This window comes from Engystomops pustulosus, chromosome 4 (assembly GCF_040894005.1).
Source record: "Engystomops pustulosus chromosome 4, aEngPut4.maternal, whole genome shotgun sequence".
NCBI lineage: Eukaryota > Metazoa > Chordata > Amphibia > Anura > Leptodactylidae > Engystomops > Engystomops pustulosus.
The window spans coordinates 218,852,909-218,877,266 of record NC_092414.1 but is presented as its reverse complement, the minus strand read 5'-3'; the positions used below and the strand labels follow the sequence as shown (position 1 = coordinate 218,877,266).

The 24,358-nt window shown below is 43.2% G+C and overlaps 2 protein-coding genes across 6 annotated transcripts; one reads left to right on the top strand and one right to left on the bottom strand.

The window, feature by feature from the left end:
* Positions 1–1,622: 1,622 nt before the first annotated feature.
* Positions 1,623–2,546, top strand: LOC140128620 (olfactory receptor 11A1-like). The gene has a single exon (XM_072150319.1). The coding sequence runs from the start codon at positions 1,623–1,625 to the stop codon at positions 2,544–2,546; it is 924 nt and encodes a 307-aa protein (XP_072006420.1).
* A 1,825-nt stretch (positions 2,547–4,371) lies between these two features.
* On the bottom strand, positions 4,372–22,994 carry LOC140128359 (uncharacterized). 5 transcript variants are annotated; one of them, XM_072150005.1, is made up of 9 exons: positions 22,972–22,994; positions 11,192–11,232; positions 10,603–10,715; positions 10,485–10,512; positions 8,973–9,121; positions 7,232–7,390; positions 6,549–6,689; positions 5,157–5,367; positions 4,372–4,703 (listed from the first exon to the last, which is right to left on the bottom strand). In XM_072150005.1, the coding sequence occupies exons 2-9, from the start codon at positions 11,199–11,201 to the stop codon at positions 4,681–4,683; spliced, it is 834 nt and encodes a 277-aa protein (XP_072006106.1). In that variant the 5' UTR covers positions 11,202–11,232; positions 22,972–22,994; the 3' UTR covers positions 4,372–4,680. The 5 variants fall into 5 exon arrangements, with proteins under 5 accessions (XP_072006106.1, XP_072006104.1, XP_072006102.1 ...); XM_072150003.1 differs by lacking the exon at positions 22,972–22,994 and adding an exon at positions 14,008–14,030; XM_072150001.1 differs by lacking the exon at positions 22,972–22,994 and adding an exon at positions 13,943–14,010.
* Positions 22,995–24,358: the final 1,364 nt, after the last annotated feature.

Below are 24,358 nucleotides of genomic sequence, written 5' to 3'. Positions count from 1 at the left end.
CATCCCAAAGATGCTCTATTGGACTGAGATCTGGTGACTGTGGAGGCCATTTGAGTACAGTGAACTCATTGTCATGTTCAAGAAACCAGTCTGAGATGATTCCAGCTTTATGACATGGCGCATTATCCTGCTGAAAGTAGCCATCAGATGTTGAGTACATTGTGGTCATAAAGGGATGGACATGGTCAGCAACAATACTCAGGTAGGCTGTGGCGTTGCAACGATGCTCAATTGGTACCAAGGGGCCCAAAGAGTGCCAAGAAAATATTCCCCACACAATGACACCACCACCAGCCTGAACCGTTGATACCAGGCAGGATGGATCCATGACACCAGCACCACCAGCCTGACCCGCTGATACAAGGCAGGATGGATCCATGACACCACCAGCACCAGCCTGACCCGCTGATACAAGGCAGGATGGATCCATGCTTTCATGTTGTTGACGCCAAATTCTGACCCTACCATCCGAATGTTGCAGCAGAAATCGAGACTCATCAGACCAGGCAACGTTTTTCCAATCTTCTACTGTCCAATTTCGATGAGCTGGTGCAAATTGTAGCCTCAGTTTCCTGTTCTTAGCTAAAAGGAGTGGCACCCGGTGTGGGCTTCTGCTGCTGTAGCCCATCTACCTCAAAGTTCGACGTACTGTGCGTTCAGAGATGCTCTTCTGCCTACCTTGGTTGTAACGCGTGGCGATTTGAGTAACTGTTGCCTTTCTATCAGCTCGAACCAGTCTGCCCATTCTCCTCTGACCTCTGGCATCAACAAGGCATTTTTTCCCACAGAACTGCCGCTCACTGGATGTTTTTTCTTTTTCAGACCATTCTCTGTAAACCCTAGAGATGGTTGTACGTGAAAATCCCAGTAGATCAGCAGTTTCTGAAATACTCAGACCAGCCCTTCTGGCACCAACAACCATGCCACGTTCAAAGGCACCAAATCACCTTTCTTCCCCATATTGATGCTCGGTTTGAACTGCAGAAGATTGCCTTGACCATGTCTACATGCCTAAATGCACTGAGTTACCACCATGTGTTTGGCTGATTAGAAATTAAGTGTTAACGAGCAGTTGGACAGGTGTACCTAATAAAGTGGCCGGTGAGTGTATATATTCAAGTGTAAGCTTAGTTTTTCAGCACAAAAAATGTGCTGAAAACCCAAACTCAGCTTATACTCGAGTTAAAAAAATATATATCAAAACTCACCTTTCCAGCTTCCCCCACTGCTGGCTACATACTGAGGCGGGGGGCTGGCTATATACTGGGGGGTATGGGCTGGCAGGCTATATACTGGGAGGCACGGTCTGGCAGGCTATATACTGGGGAGGCTGTGTACAATGCATTTCTCACACTCGGCTTATATTCGAGTCATTAGGTTTTCCCAGGTTTTTGTCGTAAAATTAGGGGCCTCGGCTTATACTTGGGTTGGCTTATATTCAAGTATATATAGCCTATTGAGCATATATATCAAAATCTATGAGAGGTGAAGTCTAGCATCAGAGAGCGGCAGAAGCCATTTTATTCTTGTCATGGATGCAATTTTTTTAGCTGTTAATATTAGTCTCAAATTTTAGTACATATGGACAGTAAATAATGTTTTTAAAAAATATTTGACAGAAAATGTGCACAGACAACCAGACATTGCCAACAGAAGTGATGCTTCTAGGATTTGGTCAACTCCAGCAGGTGAAGCCCATAGTTCTCCTCATCTGTATTTTAACTTATTTGACCATTTTGGCAGGAAATTTCTTAATCATTGGCTTGATTGTGACCAGCCCAAGGCTGAGATCTCCCATGTACTTGTTCCTCTGTAATCTTTCTTTTTGTGAAGTTTTTTTCACCTCCAATATTATGCCAAACATGATCTATGTCCTGTGGAGCGATGGTGGTACTATCTCCTTGTACGGTTGTATTGCCCAGTTTTATATTTACTCATCATCGGGGAGTGCTGAGTGTCTTCTTCTTACAGTCATGGCACTTGATCGGTACTTAGCCATCTGTAACCCCTTGAGATACTCCTCAATCATGAATGTCAAGACCTGTAGTCAACTGGTGGTCTGGGCCTGGTTGTCTGGCTTCATAGGGATGTGCATTATAATCACAGCAATATCAAACCTACAGTTCTGCGGCCAAAGAATAGTAGATCATTTCTTTTGTGACCTGGAACCCATTTTTCATTTGTCTTCATCGGACACATCACTGGTAGAAATGGAGGTTCTGATGTATGCCATGGTCATGGGTTTTCTTCCATTTTTGCTCATTATCTTAAGTTATGTGGTCATAGGTTCTACCATTATCCGGATACCCTCAGAGACGGGGAGACAGAAGGCTTTTTCCACGTGTAGCTCCCACTTAGCCTCAGTCTGTACATACTTTGGTACCATACTCATCCTCTATTTGGTTCCATCCCATCAACGTTCCGTGGACGTCAACAAACTCCTTTCACTTTTTTACACTGTATTAACCCCGTTGTTCAATCCTATTATATACAGCCTAAGGAATCAAGAAATTCAAGCCTGTTTGTTGCGTAGACATGTGAAATAAAAAGCTGCTTCTCGGTTTCGAAAAGGTTATTTACCAGCTGAAGGCCCTAAATTTATAGGAGGATCTAATTTTAATTCAAAAACTTTTTTTAGAGAATTCAATGATTACATTGTTACATGGACCCCTAATAAAGGTCGTTTAGACTTAAAATGTGACATGTTCCAATTGAACATCTACAATTGATGAGAAGAAACTTTTTGAAAATAGAATATAATAAAAACCAGCTCTATATACTTATCTATTGATGGAGTAGTGTGATAACTGATATGAAGGAGAGGCCGGCTGCAAAGAGACACTGCCGTTTCTTCAATGTTTTCTATGCCACCTTAATGTTCTGTTACAATAAATTCCATACTAATGCAGTAATGCTCTATAATGTGCTGCATACTGCTGCCGTGTCTATATATCTGTGAAAGAAAGGGGAGCAGCAATTTGTCCTCCGTTTCTGTTCTTTTACCCATGTTCAGCTTCACTACAGCATTTTATAAAATAGAACCAACAATGTACCAAAACAACAGTAACACTTTAATGTCCGACCAGTGACTTCACGACCCACAGCGATAGTCATCAATTGACAAAAGCTAAAAGATTGTTCATATTGTGTATCCATTGCCAATATAGGTAACAACAACTGATGGCTCTCGACAGGAAGAGGAGTTAGAGGTGGAAAACAGAAAGATAGTCTGGGGCAAATCTATGGGTCAGTAGCAGACAGGCATAAGAACACAAGTGGGTTTCTTTATAGGACATCCACCATAAGATTTACTAGTGGTAGATTGTCCAAACTTATAGGCTGATCTTTTAGGAAAGTCACTGCCCCCGATTTCCTGATAATACCCCCAGTGTTTGGATAATGCTTAATGGACATCTACCACCAGGATGAAGAACTGTATGCCAATGAGCCTGAGGGGCTCCAGGCTCCATAGGTGTTAATGGAGCCTTGAGCTCCTCAGGCTCATTTGCATACAGTCCTTTATCCTGGTGGTGGATGACCTTTAAAAACACTTTATAAGAATGTGGAAAGGAGCTGGAGGCGCTCTGGCTGCATAACCGGATCTCCTCTGGGCTCCGCTGTGTGATTATTTATGCATGACCACTCTCTCCTCCTGTTAGCCTGGTCCCGGTCCCAATGCAGAGGATGAAGGCTTCCTGAAGATTGGGGAGGTGGACCAGGCTAACATAAAGAGAGAGGAAGGGTGGCTGGATTTGTTCTCTGCATATGACAATATATGTTTCTAATTTATTGAAAAAAACTGAAATACATTTAGGGTAGAAAACTTTCACTTTACCATCTCATATATTTCCCGTGAGATAACCCTCAGATTATGGAATGTATTTTACAGGGACAATTGCCTCTTCGTAAACATTTAAGTCAACCTGGCTCTTTGACCATGACCCTTTCTCTTCAATGGGGCACATGTATTAATATTTTGGCTGCCACTTTTTCAGGTTACCTGAAGTTGGCCTGCTTAATCCGTGCAACGTATCTTACGTTTTTTCCCTTTGTTATACCTGTGATGTGTTGCCTGTTTAGTCTCACTTTTGTCATTTTTTGTTTTGTTGTGCAACTTTTTAGTCACAAATAATAGCTGGAAAAATAAGTCTGGGTCTATGCTCTGTTTTGGGACTTATTAGGTGTGATAGTGGGACAATTTCAGAGCCCAAAAGTCTCACAAGTTGAACAAACATCTGAGCTACAGAGATAAATCTGCCCACGGCCTTACATCATTGAGGAAATGAACGCTGGTAAGCTGCTCGGCGCCGCACCTAAAAAGTCTCACGAAAAAAAAAAAAAAAAAAAATATGAGAAAGAACGCAATAGGAGTGACATGTCCCCCAATATTTATTACAAAATAGGCATTAAAAAAAAAAGCATAGACAATGGTGTCCCACCCACCGACTATGCTGGGAACTACAGCACTGTCACATACAAGTCTATACAATTGTAGCAAACTCAGCAGGATTTGGGATTCACAAATAGTATTTCCTTCATCAAGTATAAAGTTGCTGTTTGAATTTTTAGGATTCACATCCAGACCCATGGTCTAAATAAGACAATTAAAATGTCTGAAAATTCACAAGGAAAATATTGATGGACGTCAGTCAAAGGGTCAAAGTCTAAGGCAAATGCAGATCAAGTGGAAGGCAGGGGGAGACCTAAAAGGTTTGGAATAGGAGAAAAAAATGTAAGTAATAAATCGTGTGTAAGATTTTGAGAAGGTCATGATCAAGAGGGCAGTGAAAAGAATAACAAAGAATGAGTTACCTATTGAAAATTGTATCAGATGAGAGAATATCTGGTTGGTTGCATGTTTCAAAAAAGAACTAAACACTTGAATTTAATACACACACAAAAAAAAAATCAAATTAAAATTTAGAAAATTAAAAACAAAAGTCAAATGTCTCCTCAGGATATTTAACCATTGAAACAAAGGAGGTTGTCAACGTTTTCTTCTCTGCTCCAGTTAAATAAGCGTTTGGACATCAATGATGCCAAAAAGGTAAACGTTCTGTAATTTTAGACATTTTTGTTAAAAAAAAAAAAAAAAAAAAAATATCAGAGCTACGTATAACACGGCAGAAGGACTAAATAACATAAACAGCAATTACAGCATTCGGCGCAGCTCAGCAAGCAGCCCCAGAAGCCGCAGAAGCAACTGCTGCAGTCACCCAGACACCTCCTGCAGCAGCCTTTCTCCGTGCCGTCTTCACCACTGCTTGAGTCAGGAATCTTATCCCAGCTCACACAATCAATAATCCATAAATCTTGGAAATTGGATGGAGAATCTTCCATTTTTCGGATCTCGTTGAGATGAAAGTTCTGAAAATTAAAAAAATAAAAATCTGTAAGGGGGATGTTCACCTTGTGAAAGCAATGCGATTCCCCCCAAAAATGTCCCATGTGACTGACCACTGTTTGTGGGTGGTATTGCTATTCCATGTTTTTATAAGAGTTTAGTTGCAATACAGCCAAGGTGCCACGTTGTTCTAATTCTCGAAAGACACTTTAAAAAGTTTTTTTTAACCTTTAATGCCGTTTTACTAAACACAGGTCCCATGTACCTTTGTTTTGGCTTGGTGGTCCTGCTTTTTCTTCTTCATTTTATACTGTGTCTTAGGAGTTTTGCGTTTTTAATATGTCAGAGTTAAGGTGTTTAGCAATTTTGCGACTTTTTTTTTAATGAAAGTCACAAAAAGTCGCAAAATTTTTGGGGACAATGTTAAGATATTTTTACAGTTGCAACTAACATCTGGTGTCAAGTGATAACTCTGCAGAAAAGTAGACAAACTGTGAAGGCGGCCATCTTGGGTCACAAAAGGTCACGAAGCCAAAGCCAAGCCAAAACAAAGGGACATGTGCCCCATATATTTAGACGATTCTCCCGAAATCGATATGTTCATTGAAGAGAACATGGCACTCGCACAGGAACATTTTTGAAAAGATTCGGTTTGGGTCCGAATCAAATCTGTTCAAACCAATGTTATTCTAATTGTTCAGGAAATTGGTATAACACCCAATCTAGTCCACTCAATCATATTTTCCATAAAACATTTCCATCTCTTTTAACTCGTTTTTTCCAAATTTGTTGTAATTTCCGATCCCCCACCCCTCCGTGATTTCTGGGATGAATGCCAATAGTAGCTAAACGCCATTTCTAATGATTTATCTGAAGTGAAGTAAAATAGTTACAAATCTGGCAACTTTCAAAGAAGGAATTGTTTCGCGAATCTCTGAAAGATGCAAATTGAAGCCTTTAATTAGCATCATCTGTGGTTTCCCTCTATGGGATCCGCATTACTTCCTGCAATACTCGTAAGAGACACTAGTAATTCTCTACTGGTGTGTAATATGGAGGTCAGTCTTACAGTGATAAGTAGTAAACTGATAGAGACCGGCGGCTTATGAACAAAATTCTATGCCTTTAGCTATACTATTATATACTGTATACTATAATACCATTATATACAGTCTACTATAATATAATATATTACAGAACTCACCAAGTAGAGGAAAGCCCCAAGGATTACAGTTTTTGCCCCAGATTCTATGTCTGTAAAAAACTGGAAGACAACTTGGGAAGACGATGAGTCTTTCTCGCACATTATTTTGGCTACTTGCTGAGATCCCCCTATGCAAAATATCTTGGGGATGAGAACAAAAAAAATATTTGGAAAATAGTTTAAGAATAATGTTAAGAAGATCTGAACTTCACAGTTTGGGATCATACCAGTTTGCTGGTTCACCTTTCCCAGGCCCAACCCTGAACTTCATTAGTTGGGGGTCCACATTCGGCTCAACTACCCACCCGTTATCACCCATTTTTGGTTCTGGCACTGATCCCAGTCATTAACTCTTTAAATGCCGCCAAGGACATGCAGGGCATGCCAGCTGTACTTGGGGACGATTGTTGCTCCCCAATGACGTCATTAGGACATTTGGGTGTTACTGGTTGGGGTTTGAGTCCAGGCTTTGTACTCAATATTGAGCAGATTTTAAAATATAGATTTCTATGGGTCTGCTCAACACCACTACTATGTAGACAATTTCAGTTGTAGTAAAAGATACAACATTTGCTCTATGGAGAGTCTACCACAGTAGAGATGGAAAGTATATACAGGGGATGTATAATTACTCCTCCCCTTCTAACCATGACCCAACTTATTTATTTGGGATCTTCACTCACCTCTATGGAAGTGCTCTTTTGTGTTTGTAAGAACATTGGGAGACATGCAATAAATGTAGGCGTGTCTTCTGCCATCTGAATGCAAATACTCAGGTTTCCAGATATCGAATCAATTGTTACACTGCCCACAGGCTGCATCGGAAGGGCAAAAATCTGCAGCTGAGAGAAAAGTAGGAGATATCTGGTAAGGTGGCCACAGTTGACAAAATGTCTTTGCTCTTGAACTTCGTTAGGCCTCTTATGATGTGGACACGCATGTTCCTCACAATTCCCAGAGGTTTCAGCATCCTACTTCTCTATTCTTGATCGGACTTTCCATAAACAATAAATCCTGAGCTTATTCATTCACAAAAGTTCTGCAACAGGACTTCATAAGATACACGGGGGATCCATCAGAGCTTATACTCAAGTTATCACCCCTTACAACATGAAGGGTGACACCCCTGGGCATGGAGTGGGACAGCAAAAGGCAAGAACTATCCATAACTTGCACCAGGAGGACTTGGCAAAAAACTGCAGTTGCATGCCCCGCTGCCAGATATATCCGGATACACAAGATATATCTGGCACATGACAAATCCCCTCCAAGTTATGCAACTTTGTTTCAATTTATACTATCGAATTTAAAAATCCACCATATATAAGAGGACATGAATTGTGATGGCTTTAAACAGGATAAAAACACAGAAGAATTATCAATCAATTTTCTTGTTGTGTTTCTTGTTGTGTACCATAGTGTCTTGACAAGTGTGGGAATGCTCAAGTTTTAAGGTTCGGCATCCTCCATGCAGACAAGTTGCTTGATGGACGACAGAGGAGCAGACAGCTTTACATCCCTAGCAGCTAGGAATGGCTGTGATTGACCAGGTGTGTCCAGTAGGAGTCTACATGGCCAATCAAAGCAATCCTTAGTTTATGCTAGACCGTAAAGCTGCCCAATTGACTGATTAAGAAAAATAAAAGATCTCCTTATGGAGACTGCCAACTAAAGACACCATATAGGCGTGTAGAGACTCATAGCCATTGACGCTCTACTCTGGGTTTCTGGTAAAATATTTAAAGTTTTCCTGGATGAAATAAGGAAAACTCTCTCTTTTAGCTACCATGTAAGGCAGCTCCCTTGACATCAAGCATGACCTTCAGGAAGCCTTATTACATGATGCGGGTTTAAAACTAAATCAGTATATCTGTTTCAGAAGGAACAGACTCCCATCTGTAGACAGCACCATTTGGACCTGGTTGGGTCTCTTCAGTACTTCCTGACCCTAGACAAAAGCCTTTCAGTCAAACCAGTTCCCTGCGCTGTACCGAAGAGACCCAACCAAGTCGAAACAGTGCAGTCTACGGTTGGGAGTCTGTTCCTTCTGGAGAAGATATACTGGTTTGGTTATAATCCTGCATCATGTCATAAGCCTTCCTAAAAGGTCACGCTTCACATCAAGGGAGCTGCCTTACACAGTAGCCAAAAGAGGCGTGGTTTTCCCTATCCCATTCTAGAAAACTTTGCATATTTTCCCACAATTGAGTGATGTGCAGCCCATCAAGTAGCACGTTCGGGTTAGGCAGAGCTGTCAAACAGAGGATTTCAAACCTAAAATTTTAGTGCATTCATCTCTATCCATGAGGTCAGAAGTTTCCCAGACAGTTTTGTAATGAAAATGAGTGAAACCCTAGGATAAACTCGCTTGAAAGACTTATGGAGAAATAGCCGTAACTGGATGACTTTGATACAAATACTTACATGAGGGTCATCACTATGATCTGTATTTAAATGAAGACAAACAACATTCTTCTTGAAGCCATCTTGAAGGTATAGGTCCAGCTTGGAACCATAGCACTCTGCTTCGCGATGTACTGAGAAGAGGGATTTCCCATTACGGGTCTGAAAGACTAAAGATGGATAATTGTGAGAACACATGTACTACAAGCCACATTTACTCTATGTATGACAGAAGCAACAAATCCACCCGGATAATGTAGCCCTGACATTTTACATTACAGAATTTCATTTTACAACTCCACTGGTCAGAGAGTAAAATAAGTGAACTGAATTATTACATTTAAACAAATACAAAAACTATTTTAAAAACCTTAAAATGTGCTTATTGTAGTAACACATTCCTATAGGGAGATGCAGGAGAAGGGCAGGTACATTCCTGAAATTCCTTAACTAAGAAGTAAATAACGAAACCTGATCCTACATCTTGTATCAGAAAAAAGGCTCAGTTCTCGTAAACTTTGAAGTCAATCACATTAACAACTTAACAGCATAGGGTATAACATTCTGATATGTGAGGGTCCGATTGCTTGGATCCTCCCCAAAGTCCTTTTGCTTGAATAAATACATCTGTTCAGGCAGAGATTCTCTATAGTATTGCTGGGATACTAGCCTAGTCCTGGGAAGAGAGTGCATGGAGACCTCTACTGATTGCAAGAAAAATGGCCCAGTTCCCCAAATTAATGTAATGGTAGATTAAGAATGTTCTATGCTTTGTTTATTGGACCTCCGGAGATGGACATTTCCCAATATCTCTAAATGTAACATAAAAAACTGATGCTGAGGGCTTATGGGTGCAGAGTACAGTTTCTAACACTTCAGGAAACCAAGTTGATGTGCCGCCCCCTGGGCAATGCTGCAAACTTCCGCCCCAGGCAAAAATTTCATCATGGTTGGTGCAGCCCTGGGCGGAGGTCGAAGCTGTAAGATCCCTTCAAGACTGACCACTATGATGTCTAAGAGAATACATCTACAAGAGCTGAAATTGTAAAGATAGATATAAAATAACAAAACTATTAGAAATAATATCCACTCTTTCTGGATAAGACTATGGTTAATGCTAGAGATGATGATCTATTTGTTGGCCTGTAGATCTATTTCAAATCTTTTCATCCTCCAAATCAAATTGTAATCTTTTCTGATTTGCTTCAACAAATCTTTCAAAACAACGGCTAGCTAATACTGTTAATCATCCCAGAGATTAGAGAGGAGGATGGAAAAGGAAAATTAAAAAAAAAAAAATCAAATTAAAGAAATAAGATTGAAAAAAAAAAAATTGTATTTTTGAGGACTAGAGCTAGTTGGTTATATATCATTTTTAATCAATCGGAGCAACATTGGCTCGACATGAATAGATTCAGTCCCCAACTTAATCTGTTGATCAATGTGACAATGCCTCTAGGAATGGAATCTCGGATGAAACGCTCATCTCTAGTTAAAAATTATAACTTCCACAGCGCTCGACTATTATATTACCTTTGTCTTTAAATATAATCTCGTCTACCTGTAATAAAAGAGAAGGGTTGAGGTTCTGCAGTAAAAATTGATCTTTCTATGAATTTCTCAAACAAACATCGGCAAACGAGTTTCCTACCTTATTCAGACAATCCAACTCACAGGGTAGTCTGCCTGTGGTCGGCATTTCCACGTCCGGGTAGGCATTAGAATGATTCTGAGGTTGGGTTTGGATAGGAATAGATTTGTGATCTATAAAATCAAAAACACAAAGTTTGTAGTTTTCAACACGGTCCCGAAAATTCCCACATTTTTCTCAGAAATAAAATTTAAATACAGTATTTTATCTCTTCATCTCTAGTCTTCAGCTCAGGGTAATCATTAGAAGCACAATGCAATGGCATCCAACCCTTGAATCTGAAGGGGACCTTTTGTAAAAGGGATTGGCCCAAGATTCAATGCTGCACTGTATCCACCAGAGAGGGGGTTCTATTCTTTCAGATGAATGGAGAGGTAGGTCACGCATGGGCACATTCATTTGGGGTGGTATTGACACAAGCTGATAAAGTAGGATCCAGAATAAGTTATCCCATCCATGATACCAAGTTACTTATCAACCTGGGTTCCCATATAAGCCCATACCAATCCAGTGGGAACTAGGTGAATAGTTTATGCATTTACTATTATGGGCTGAAACAACATTCAAAGTCATTGAGGAGACAACTTACTGGACGTCATGACCGGTTGTTAGCGATAAGTACGTTTCACCCTGTAAAATAAGGCAAACATTTAATATACATCATACAAATGATGTTACCGAGCTGGATGGAAGGTTCATCAGGTCAGTAACCAGATATCGGGGTCTTCAAGAACAGATCATTTTTGACGGACAACAAACACAAAGTTTGCAATTTTTTGAGCTACAGCCAGTGACGGGAGGAGTAAGTCCGTCCATTTTATTTATTAAAAATGAAAACGTTAATGACAACAATGTGGAAAAATTTGCCAGACTTTAATTTTGTAGGAGTTTACCCCCCATTCTCCAAAAACTGTATGGATAACACCTACATCTGACCATAGTAGAACATTGTCCGAAGAAGGTGGGGGAGACTAGTCCAGACACGTGTCTAAGGCCGCGGTCACACGTACCGCAAGACGTCCGTTCATAACGCGACGCTATCGCACAGGGGGAGGTCCTCGGCCCGAACGCACATGCGTTTCCAGAGAAACGCATGCGATGGGCTTAACAATCGCATGCGTTTCCCTGCAAACGCATGTGCGTTTGGGCCGAGGACCTCCCCCTGTGCGCTAGAATCGCGTTATGACGGACGCTTAGCGGTACGTGTGACCGCGGCCTATTATTTTATTTCACCCTTTTTAATCCATTCCTGACTTTGGCTCAAAACCTACACCGGAAAATGTGTTGGGCACCAGTGATAAAGGGGTCGGCCACCTTAACTCTTGCTTTTTGTAATGTAAGTGTGTGTGTGTGTGTGTGTGTGTGTGTGGGGGGGGGGGCGGCAGGATATTAAGTAATTTACCAATATACATCTAGTAACAGTTCTGCTCCACTTTCTTGATATGTCAAGTGTCCTTCTGCAATCTCATAAGCCAGAGATTCCGGACCATAAAAGGGCCACAGATGGAGGGTCATGTGATCTCCGATTGTCCATGAGCAACCAGGATCTTATAGGCTATAGGCAGTCAGGCAAGAACATCTCCATCCCTCCAAATGGTATAGAGGGTGAGAATTTCCCAGTACAGAGCAGTGATGAATGCCATGATAAAAGTGGCCCATTGAGTTATGAAAGTTTGCAGGAAGACCCAGCACCGGCCAACTCTGCCTCCAACCTTGCCCCTCTCAACGACCACTTGGCCTTGAAGTGGCACGAAGGGAAATAGCCACTGGGGAGTTAGCTAGTAAATGTAATTATTTCAGAGCTTGTACAACAAAACTTGCCCCTGATAAATGTCCCCAAATAGGATTCTGACCTTGGCAGACGTTTAGGAGATAAAAGTGAGAAGACAATCCAGACTGTGTCTAGATCACATACATTTCTCTGGAAAGTCACAGCTAAACTACCTGAAACGCACAGGAACAAGTGCTCCTGTCATCACTCTGCAACACATACTAAGAAAGTTTAAAGGGATTGTTCTCAATTGAAAAACATGTCTGCTTTATTCTAAAATAGCGCCACGCCTGACAATGGTTTGTGCTGGTATTGCAGCTCGGCTGTATACAAATATATGGAACTTTGTTGCAATACCACATCCCACCCATGGTGCTGTTTTTTGGAAGTAAGCAGCCATGTTTTTCAACCTCCAGACCCCTTTAAGGCTAGAAACATATCCATGAATGTGAGTTGGCCAAATATCACTGACTGACCACAGAGACTATGACCAAACCAGGGGCACCATATTAAAAAATTAACGCAAGGAGTCCCTTCCTCCACATGAAGCAGTAGAACTGTACTGTGATCATGTGCTTCAGCCCAAGCCAAAACAGAGTGGAACCTCTACATAGAGAATATGAATAGAACTTTCCATTGCTTATGGCCTATAAAGAAGCCACACGTGGGAGAGAATGATCAGGGCTTCCGTGCCACGTCAGTAAAATAATCGCAAATGTTAGCTTATAGCCAGCACTTGCAATTATTTTTCCCTTTACACAACCTCAATGCCGTGGCGTGTAGAGGGTCGTGAAGACAAGACATCGGGGAAACATTTGATGATGTTAACATCTGTTTACATTACACAGTGTTAACACACGCATTAAGAGTTGCGTTTTCAAAACGCAAAATGTCAGCATCAATTTAATTAGGCAAATCTCTTTTCAGCTGTTACATTGCATTTGAAAACAAATGTGTTTTATACCCCGTGTGAATGCATCGCGAGCGAGTTGGCTTTTTGAGACTATTGTCTGAAAAGTTGCACAAAAGTCTCAAATGTTTAACCAACCCCTTACCTCCAGGCCAGAGCAGACGTAGGTGTTTCCACAAAAAAAATAAAAAAATATGTGTATTTTCACAGACACTGCATTCTAATTTGCAACTTTTTATGACAAAGCAGGCGCTCCACTGAAAAAAAAAAAAAAAAAAAACTGCCTGACATAACTTTGTGAAATGGCCACAAATGCTAAAAAGGCGCAAAAAGGACAGAAAATAAAGTGGAAAAAAGTTTGATAAATGAGCCGCTGCTTTCATGCTTCTCAAAGAAAACTGATCTGCAAACTGGGCGAGTTCCACACCCAGACAATTTCAATGCGTTTGTAGATACATCAAAAATGCAACATGGGGCCACAACTTGAGGTCCATTTACTTTCTCGCTTTTTTGCTTGGTAACAAATGACAGACCCCACCATTATTAAACACTTGCCTAATAGAGATATCACAAGCAGGCGCTACCTCCAAACCAGACTAAACAAACACAACAAAAAACCTGCAGATATGACCCCAAACAACACCATTCACAATCCTTACTGCAGCCTCCTCCTGTGTGATCAGAACTGAAGTGAGAGGAAGGAACAGGTGGATCATTAAGATACCTGGAGGAGATGGGAGGAGCTCTGGAGCCACCTGCACATAACCAGGAGATAAGAGGAGCTCTAGAACTACCTGCACTTGACCAGGAGATGGGAGGAGCTCTGGAGTCAGACTACCTGCACAAAACCAGGAGATAAGAGGAGCTCTGGAGCTACCTGCACATGACCAGGAGATGGGAGGAGCTCTGGAGCTATCAGCACATGACCAGGAGATGAGAAGAGCTCTGGAATCAGACTACCTGCACATAACCAGGAGATAAGAGGAGCTCTAGAGTCAGACTACCTGCACATGACCAGGAGATGAGAGGAGCTCTAGAACGACCAGCAGATGAGAGTAGCTCTGGAGCTACCTGTACATAACCAGGAGATAATAGGAGCTCTAGAGCTACCAACACATGACCAGGAGATGAGAGGAGCTCTAGAGCTACCAGCACATGACCAGGAGATGAGAGGAGCTCTGGAGCTACCTGCAAATAACCAGGAGTTAACAGGAGCTCTAGAGCTACCTGCACATAACCAGGAGATGGGAGAAGTTCTGGAGCTACCTGCACATGAAGAGGAGATGGGAGGAGCTCTGGAGCTACCTGCACATGATCAGGAGATGGGAGGAGCTCTGGAGCTACCTGCACATGGCCAGGAGATGAAAGGAGCTCTGGAGCTACCTGCACATGGCCAGGAGATGAGAGGAGCTCTGGAGTCAGACTACCTTCACATGACCAGGAGAGTGTCGGGACCAGATCCATCATATTGTTTTGATGTGAAAATAAAGCAATGCACAATGCATACAGCATACCGCCATGTAGTATAACATGCATACAGCGTGCCGCCATGTAGTATGACATGCATACAGCGTGCCGCCACCATGTAGTATAAAATGCATACAGCGTGCCGCCATGTAGTATAACATGCATACAGCGTACAGCCACCATGTAGTATAAAATGCATACAGCATACCACCATGTAGTATAAAATGCATACAGTGTACCGCCATGTAGTATAAAATGCATACAGTGTACCACCATGTAGTATAAAATGCATACAGCATACCGCCATGTAGTATAAAATGTATACAGTGTACATCCGTGTAGCATAAAATGCATATAGCGTCCCCCCATGTAGTATAGTGTGACTGCAGCCTGAAAGGGGAGGAATGTTTCATCTAGAAATCCCCTATTGCTACTGCCTGTAGCAGATCTTCACAATCAGAGATTGTTGTATCTATTCGTTGTTTCACAGATTCAGTGCAAATCCGTCACAAAATCAAATCTGTATCCAGGAGCGTAAGTAGTGCGTTCTGATACAAATGAATCAACATAGGGTTAAGAAATGAAAACAAAATGAGTGTGTTAACATATTGTTAACAAAATGTTTTGTAAACACAAATGTTAACAGTAATGTAATTTGCCAAATCACCTCTCCTCAGCTGTTGTAATGTGCTTCAAAACACAACATGTGAATGCGGCCTCACAGTTCAACACAAATTTATACATTGTTACACACATGCACACTGGTGAGCACACATTAATGCTCTCATTTATATATTTATACACCTATACAGTATATACCCACCTTATACGGACATATAGGATATACATATCAAATACACACTAAGGCTGCATTCACACTAGTGCATGATTGCCAAGGCATAGCCCTCGGGCCCGTTCTCTCCATAGACAATAGAGCCACGCGGCTGAAGATCGGGCAGGCTTTGTCTTTTTGGCGGCCGTGGCTCGGAACAGTGACTACTCGTTGTGCTAACAGTACCAAGCCCAGGCGCCATAGATGTCTATGGGGGACGTATTGCGTTCGGAAATACGTCCCCGATACGTTTGTGTAAATGTACCCTAATATGTTAATAACACATTATATTGTTACACATTTTCACCCACATCATATAATGTATACACACAAACAGAATATACACAAGCACATACTAATACAGTATATACACACCACTGGTGGAGTATAATATAGGCAGTTTGGGTGGTATCCCACAGTCTTCTATGGGGCCACACAAACCACCCACCAGATTTTATATTGAGAAGGACCTTCACCTATGAAATTCTCGTACATCTGGTCCTGCTCTAAATACACAAGAGTCATTTCAGAACATTTGGAGGCCCTAAAACCACAGATTGGATGCATCAGAAGTGACACATCCTCCATTCCTCTAGAAGCCGATTCTAGTACCAGATGTAGGAAATGATTCCAGATTTGTATTTTCTGAATTACAATATTCATACAACCCAGGGCCCAGTCAGTCTTAATCTGCCCCTGATACACACCTTACTCCATGTAGACACACATATAGCATACACATACACAACATATACACACATACAGCATATACACAACATATACACACATACAGCTTATACACAACATATACACCACATAGACACACATATAGCATACACATACACAACATATACACACATACAGCATACACATACAGCATATACACAACATATACACCACATAGACACACAACTACAGCATATTCAAACATACATACAGTACAGACATACAGCATATTCACACATACATACAGCATATACTCATCACATATATATATATATATACACACATACATACAGTACAGACATACAGCATATATACACACATATACAGCATATACTCATCACATATATACACACACACTTAAATAGCATATATCACATATGCATATACATACACTTCTTATCCAAGGTGGGCATCAGAGGCTTCAGATCTGACCTCATGCAGGAGCTGATGACCACATAGGGGAAGTAGAGATGAGGTCCTAGTCCTACCATTGTGCTGCCCCTCCCCCTTACATTTCTTATCTGAGCTCCTGGCTGAGCTCTGTACTGTCTAGAAGATGCTACCGGTAACTGTTACTGGTAAAAACCTATAATGCTGTATAATGTGCATTATAATATAGATATTGGGGGTCATTTACTAAGGGCCCGATTTGCGTTTTCCCGACGTGTTACCCGAATATTTCTGATTTGCGCCGATTTCCCCTGAATTGCCCCGGGATTTTGGCGCACGCGATCGGTGTGTGACGCATCGGCGCTGACATGCACGCAACGGAAATCGGGAGGCGTGGTTGAACGAAAACCCGACGGATTCGGAAAAACCGCTGCATTTTTTTAAAAAAAAAGTGTTGCAAGACTTGCACTTACCTTCACTAGGAATAGGCCGGTGAACTTGAGTGCATTTTGGCGGGCCGCGGGGAACTTCAGCGCAGCAGCGCCACCCGCGGTGGACGTCGGAGGAACTACCTTAGTGAATCCCGGCCGGACCCGAATCCACCGCAGGGAACGCGCCGCTGGATCGCGAATGGACCGGGTAAGTAAATCTGCCCCATAATATTCTCCATCCTCCTTCTTTAGTTTCCAACGGCTGAGCCCCCTGACACTCTGGGCCCCATAGCCGCTGCTCTGGCTGCCCCTCTGTAGTTACGCCCCTGTCTGCATCTTTTCTGCTTCACTTTTAACAAAAATTACAGAAGTAAGATAGATTTTCCAGGAATAATCTGTCCTTTGGAGGATTAGGTGGCGGTTATATATCAGTTTACTGCACAATTTCACCAACATTGGTTTGTAACTAGAGATGAGCGAGCACTTAAATGCTTTTTCCGATGCTTGAGTGCTCGTTTCGAATAACGAACCCCATTGAAGTCAATGGGAGACTCAAGCATTTTTCAAGGGGACTAAGGGTCTGCACAGGGAAGCTTGGCCAAACACCTGGGAACCTCAGAAAATGATGGAAACACCACGGAAATGGACAGGAAACAGCAGAGGCAGCATGCATGGATGCCTCTGAGGCTGCTTAATCGTACCATTATGCCAAAATTATGGGCAACAGCATGGCGATAACAGAGTGACCGAGTGAGGGAGATAGCATCTAAAACATCCAATAATTATCCCAAATGGACTCAGGCTTCAAACCAATTTAAAAAATTCCTTTTGGCGAGGATAACGTGTAGCACTGTACATTTCAGTATTTCGCCTGGTTATGACAGCAGATAGGAACCAAAGGAGGTGAGCAAGAAGCGCTGAAATGATTTCGTATGTCAACAAAAGGTTGACAGTATATTTAGTTAATAACACCGCATGGTGGCGACATAGTGACCAAGTTCCATAACGTATCTGGTGAAATACCTGAAAAATGAGCCTGACACAGCTCGTTTGCTAATGGGATGACATGTGGAGCCAGCTATGGAGACGACTTTTGGAGGCAGCTATGGAGACGACGTGTGGAGGCTGCTATGGAGACGACGTGTGGAGGCAGCTATGGAAAATTCTGCCTGACACAGCTCGTTTGATAAGGGATCGATGTATGGAGGCAGTAAAGTAGTAGTAGATTAAAGGTGCTGCAGTTAAAACTATGTTAGTTGGATCTTGGGATGGAGCTGGCGGTCCGCTGCCAGGCGAGCTTTCGTCTGTCCAAGCCCCTGCATCTCAGCTCCTCCCTACCCAAAATGGGCCTGGGGGCCAGAAGCGTTTACTTTGAAAAAATTATAATTTTCAAAGCAGGCGGGGGCTACAAACAGCACTTCTAAGAATCTTTTGTATAACATCAAGTGTATTACTGTTCTTATAAGTAATTGGCCTGGTTATGGCGGGGAGAGGAATGTAAAAAGATGCGCAAGAAGCGATGAAATAATATCGGTCAATGATAAAAGTTTGGCGGTATATTTTGTGGAAAACACAGCAGGGTGGTGACAAAGTTAACAAGTTTAATGTGGAAGCCGTTAAAACAACCCAAAATTCTGCCTAAGACAGCTCGTTTGATAAGGGGATGATGTATGGAGGCAGCTATATGGACGACTTTTGGAGATGACGAGATGGAGATGACGTGTGGAGGTAGCAATAGAGACAATGTGTGGAGGCAGCTATAAAGACGACGTGTGGAGGCTGCTATGGAGACAATTGATTTTGGATAGTGCCTGTATGTGGCAGTCCAAAAAGTTTTCAGCTACATACTCCCTCATCATCTTTCTGTAAAGATTAGCCCTACTCTGCCGAGACTGGGGACAGGTGACAGTGTCTTGCTGGGATGACATAAAAACGGGCAAAGGCCTTGTAAAGCGTACCCTTGCCAGTGCTGGACAAGCTGCCTGCTCGCCTACTCTCCCTCGCTACTTGTCCCGCAGAAGTACGCCCTCTGCCGCTAGCACTGTCAGAAGGGAAATACTGTTTCAGCTTGTGCACCAGGGCCTGCTGGTATTCATGCACTCTCACACTCCTTTCCTATACAGGGATAAGAGTGGAAAGATTTTTCTTGTACCATGGGTCCAGGAGAGTGAATACCCGGTAATCGGTGCTGGAATAAATTCTTTGAAAGCGAGGGTCACGGGATAGGCAGCCTAGCATGAAATCTGCCATATGAGTCCCAACACGCAACAATTCACTCCCCTCACTGGCCTGACTGTCCATTTCCTCCTCCTCCTCCAACTCCTCTTCTTCTGCCCATACACACTGAACAGTGAAGGACTGAGCAATGCTCCCCTCTTCTGTCTCACCAACATTCTCCTCCTCTTCTTCCTCATCCTCCTCCACCTCCTCCGATACGCCCTGATAAACAGACCGGAGTGTGCTTTGGCTATCAACAAGGGAATCTTCTTCCCCTGTCTTTTGTGACGAGCGCAAAGCTTCCGACTTCATGCTGACCAGAGAGTTTTTCAACAGGCCAAGCAGAGGGATGGTGAGGCTGATGATGGTGGCATCGCCACTGACCATCTGTGTTGACTCCTCAAAGTTACTCAGCACCTGACAGATATCACACATTTACGTCCACTCCTCATTGTAGACTTAAGGAAGCTGACTGACCTGACTACCAGTTCTGGTGGAAGTTGACATCTGGCAGTCTACAATCGCTCTGCGCTGCTGGTAAACTCTAGATAACATGGTTAATGTTGAATTCCACCTCGTGGGCACTTTGCCCAACAGTCGGAGAGCAGGCAGTTGGAGGCGGCGCTGCGCTGCCCTGAGAGTGGCAGCATCTGTGCTGGACTTTTTGAAATGCGCACAGATGCAGCGCACATTCGTGAGCAAATCAGACAGATTGGGGTATGTCTTGAGGAACCGCTGAACTATGAGATTTAACACATGGGCCAGGCATGGCTCATGTGTCAGTCTGCCGAGTTGCAGAGCCGCCACCAGGTTACGGCCGTTGTCATACACAACCATGCCTGGCTTTAGGTTCAGCGGTGCCAGCCACAGATCGGTCTGCGCTGGATGCCCTGTAATAGCTCTTTTATCGCCCAGGCTCAGCAGTTTGAGCACCGCCTGCTGTTGCTTAGCCACAACACTGCTGCTGTGCCTAGTGCTACCGACTGATGGCGCCATGCCCACAGATGGTAATTCGGAGGAGGAGGCATAGTAGGCCTGAGAGCATGTGACTGAGGTAGGCTCCGAAATACTCGGCGTTGTCAGTATATGAGCAGCCCCAGGGTCAGACTCAGTCCCAGCCTCCACCAAGTTTACCCAATGTGATGTCAGCGATAAATAGTGGCCCTGCCCGGCAGCACTCATCCACGTGTCAGTGGTTAGGTGGACCTTGTCAGAAACGGCGTTGGTCAGGGCACGGATGATGTTGTCTGACATGTGCTGGTGCAGGGCTGGGACGGCACATCAGGAAAAGTAGTGGCGGCTGGGGACCGAATACCGAGGGGCGGCCGCCGCCATGAGGTTGCGAAAGGCCTCGGTCTCTACCAGCCTATAGGGCAGCATCTCCAGGCTAAGTATTCTGGAGATGTGGATATGGTGGGCTTGGGTGTGTGGGTGCAACTGTCTTTCCTCTTGCGCTCCAGCGTCTGGGGCATGGACAGCTGGACGCTGTGCATGGAGACATTGGTGGACGATGTGGAGGGAAAGGTTTGGTTTTCGCCTGGGAGGTGTTTGTGTCTGGGTCCTGGGCAGTGGGCTGACTAGAAGAGGCAGCAAATGACACAGGGGAAGGAGCAGTGGTGGACCCGGCCGGAGGTGAACGGCCTTGGTTCCATTGAGTGGGGTGTTTAGCATTCTTATGCCTGCGCATACTGGTGGTGGTTAAGCTGGTAGTGGTGGAACCACTGCTGATCTTGGTGTGGCACAGGTTGTACACCACAGATCGTTGGTCATCCGGTGTTTCTTTAAAGAACCTCCAGACTTCTGAAAATCTAGCCCTCGCCACGGGAGCTTGACTACATGAAACATTTGGTGCTGATGCACCAGCTCTGGCACTGCCTCTCCGTCTGGCCCCAACCTGTTCTCGTATAGGACTCGCCTCCTTCTCACAAGCACTGTGTTCACCCGGCCTATCAACCCAGCTTGGGTCTGTCACCTCATCATCCTGCGATCCCTCAGTCTGCTCCCCCCTTGGACTTCCTGGCCTGACAACAACTTCTCCACTGTCTGACAACCGTGTCTCCTCATCGTCCGACACCTCTTTAGACACTTCTTCCACTACTTCAAGAAGGTCATCATGACCCAGAGACTGCAACAGGTGGAAAACCTGGGCATCGGGATAGAGCTCAGCAGCAACCGGACAAGTGGTTTGTGACTCTGGGAAGGGTCCAGAAAACAGTTCCTCAGAGTATGCCGGCTCAAATGCCAACTTTTCCTGGGAGGGGGCAGACTGGGGGGAAGGAGGTTGAGGAGCTGGAGGAATGCTCACTTGGGTAACATGGGTGGACTGCGTGGAAGACTGACTGGTGGATAAATGGCTAGAAGCATTGTCCGCAATCCACGACATCACCTGTTCGCACTGTTCTGGCCTCAACAGTGCTCTACCACGAGTCCCAGTAACTTCAGACATGAACCTAGGGAGTGTAGCTCTGCGGCGTTCCCCTGCGGTCATTCACTCATCTATCTCTTCAAGAGGCTTTTCTGTGGCAACCAGGAAATTGAGGAAACGTGGCCACAATATCCAGAAGGTTAATGGAAATTACTATACAACAAAGAGAAGGGGATGAAGAGCGGTTCAGCGCCAGAGAATTGTATGTGACCTCCTTATCCATTATAGGAAACGCACTCCAGGAAACTACCATATACTGTATTCAAATGCTAAAATCTGCTTCCCTCATGGATGCTGTGCATGAAGCTATAAAGATGCAAAAAAAGATGCTAAAACATACAAAAGGTCTACCATATCAGGCCATTATCACATCTTCAGTACAGGACGTGATGTTCTGTAGTTACATGTGCAGCAATATGAAACTTGGGTGTACGAGAACCGCGCTTTGTACAGACCCTGTTATCCAAACTTTCATTTGTGCAATTTTTACTAACCCAAAAAAGTGTTAACCCAATGATCTTCTGAACCTGGAGTAAAGATTATTCAGTATCGAGTACTGTAGGTTTTTTTTAATGTCCATCATGTTCTCCTCCTTGCTTTGGTCACCTTGTAGTTGAGGTGGATGACCTTGGGTTACTTACTCCTTGACGAAGGTGCTCAAGCTAAACTTCTTGAAACAGAATGCAAAACATCCCTAAAGTTTCCCAATCTACCATATAAATAGTCAGACGTAGTAATCCATCCATCATGAAGTACTCAATCCTTAAAGGGCATCTACCACCAGGATGAAGGATTGTAAACCAAGCACTGACATGATGGTGTGTGCCCCCTCTTGCAGGATCTGATCTCGTAACTATTTATGCCCTGGTTTAAAAAAAGACTTTTAAAATTATGCAAATGAGCCTGAGGGGCTCTGGGCCCTATAGATGTTAATGGAGCCCTTCAGGCTTATTTGCATAAGTCGCAAGGTCTTCTCAAAACAAGGCCATAGGAAGCTTGAAAAAGAGCAGATCCTCCCAGAGGGGACACACCAGGATGTCAGTGCTTGGTTTACAATCCTTGAACCTGGTGGTAGATGTCATTTAATAAGGGGGTCCTCAAAATTGTCTATATGACTCCTCCAGGACCAACATCTTTACCCAACCCTCTCAAAGAGGGTTTGTAATAGAAAATTATTGTAATAGAAAATGACGCCCATACCTGCGGCCGTGATCAGATCTTGTTCTATTCTTCTTCACCTGAAATATTGTGGAAGCAGAGAGGGCCGGACGAGGTGGAGAAGAAGGATTAGTATCACATTTCCGGGGATTTGTGACTTACTCCATCAAATATTTGGTCATCAGGGAGATTACATTCTAAAATGTCATAAAACTTCCTGGAAATGAATGGGAGCGGTGAGTGCGATCGTCAGTCCCGGAGAGCTGGCAGCACACGACCAGAAAAATGCTCCGTAACAAATGCCCTCAGGCCCTCACCTGAAATTCTTCTACACGAGGAGGAAGAGATCTTAGTCTGTACATGTCTGTAATATTCACATCCACAACATAAGTGATCAGGTCCGAGACACATTCACAAGAAAGTAAAAACTCAATCTATGATACAATGATACACAATGTCAATAATAACTCCACTGCTATATTGCATTAGGTTTCATAAGAAATTTGTGCTCTAATTCTGCCCAAAACAAAATCTACAATGTTTCTCAGGTCATTGTGTTGTGGTGGTGTCATCTTCTGTAGGAGAATGAGAAAATACTACAATCCTATACAAAAAGCAATGCAAGCCAAATCAAATGTAACAATTAGCTTTATTTCATATATATATAAAATAGAAATAGATTGTAAATAGATTATTAATCTAAGCTTTAAATTTGTCCTACAAGCCTTGAAATAAGGAACAATTGGGCGTGGGCCTAAAGTGTCCATGCTCTACTCTGTAAATGTATCATTAAGTATTAGTTCCAAAGACCGATCTCATCAGGTCCGTTTAGATTGAAAATGGAAGATTTCCTTGGTTTTTCTTCCTTTTCCTCTCTCCACTTCCTTTATGCTGGATCTCACCGTAGACCCTGCTCCACTCTCGTGTTGGAGGTCTGTCGAAGATCCTACATTGTGAATTGCAGACAGCCATGTCAGCTCAGGAACGGACAAATATGTTGCAGGTACAAGAACCAAAAGCAACCCAACCAACCAGTCCATGCAGGTCCCATCCACAGACTAAACATCAAACTGTCTCTTTTTTGTCTTTTTATCCCCCTTTTCTTTTTGTTCATTTATCCCTAATATTATTGTTGTCATATTTTGTACTTTGTACTTCACTCTCTGTACCCTCTCTGCTGCTGTAACGCTGTGAATTTCCCCACTGTGGGACTAATAAAGGATTATCTTATCTTATCTTATCTTAAGCAAAACCCCATAAAATATCCAAATGACATCAAAGGCCTAATCTCACAGCTGTGTGACAAAAAAAATAATAGGGCATATGGGAAGACATTTTTACAAGAGGAAGTGGAAATGACATCACCCCTCCCCTTCCTGGCAATCTAACTCCAGCCCGTTGCTGTTAACTCTATGACTCTTTTTACCAG

Coding starts and splice junctions, on each gene's coding strand:
- LOC140128620 (XM_072150319.1), top strand. CDS start 1,623: ATGTGCACAGACAACCAGACATTGCCAACAGAAGTGATGCTTCTAGGA.
- LOC140128359 (XM_072150005.1), bottom strand. Junction 10,513..10,602: donor AGTTGGATTGTCTGAATAAG/GTAGGAAACTCG, acceptor CTTTTATTACAG/GTAGACGAGATTATATTTAA. Junction 5,368..6,548: donor TTGGGGCTTTCCTCTACTTG/GTGAGTTCTGTA, acceptor TTTAATTTTCAG/AACTTTCATCTCAACGAGAT.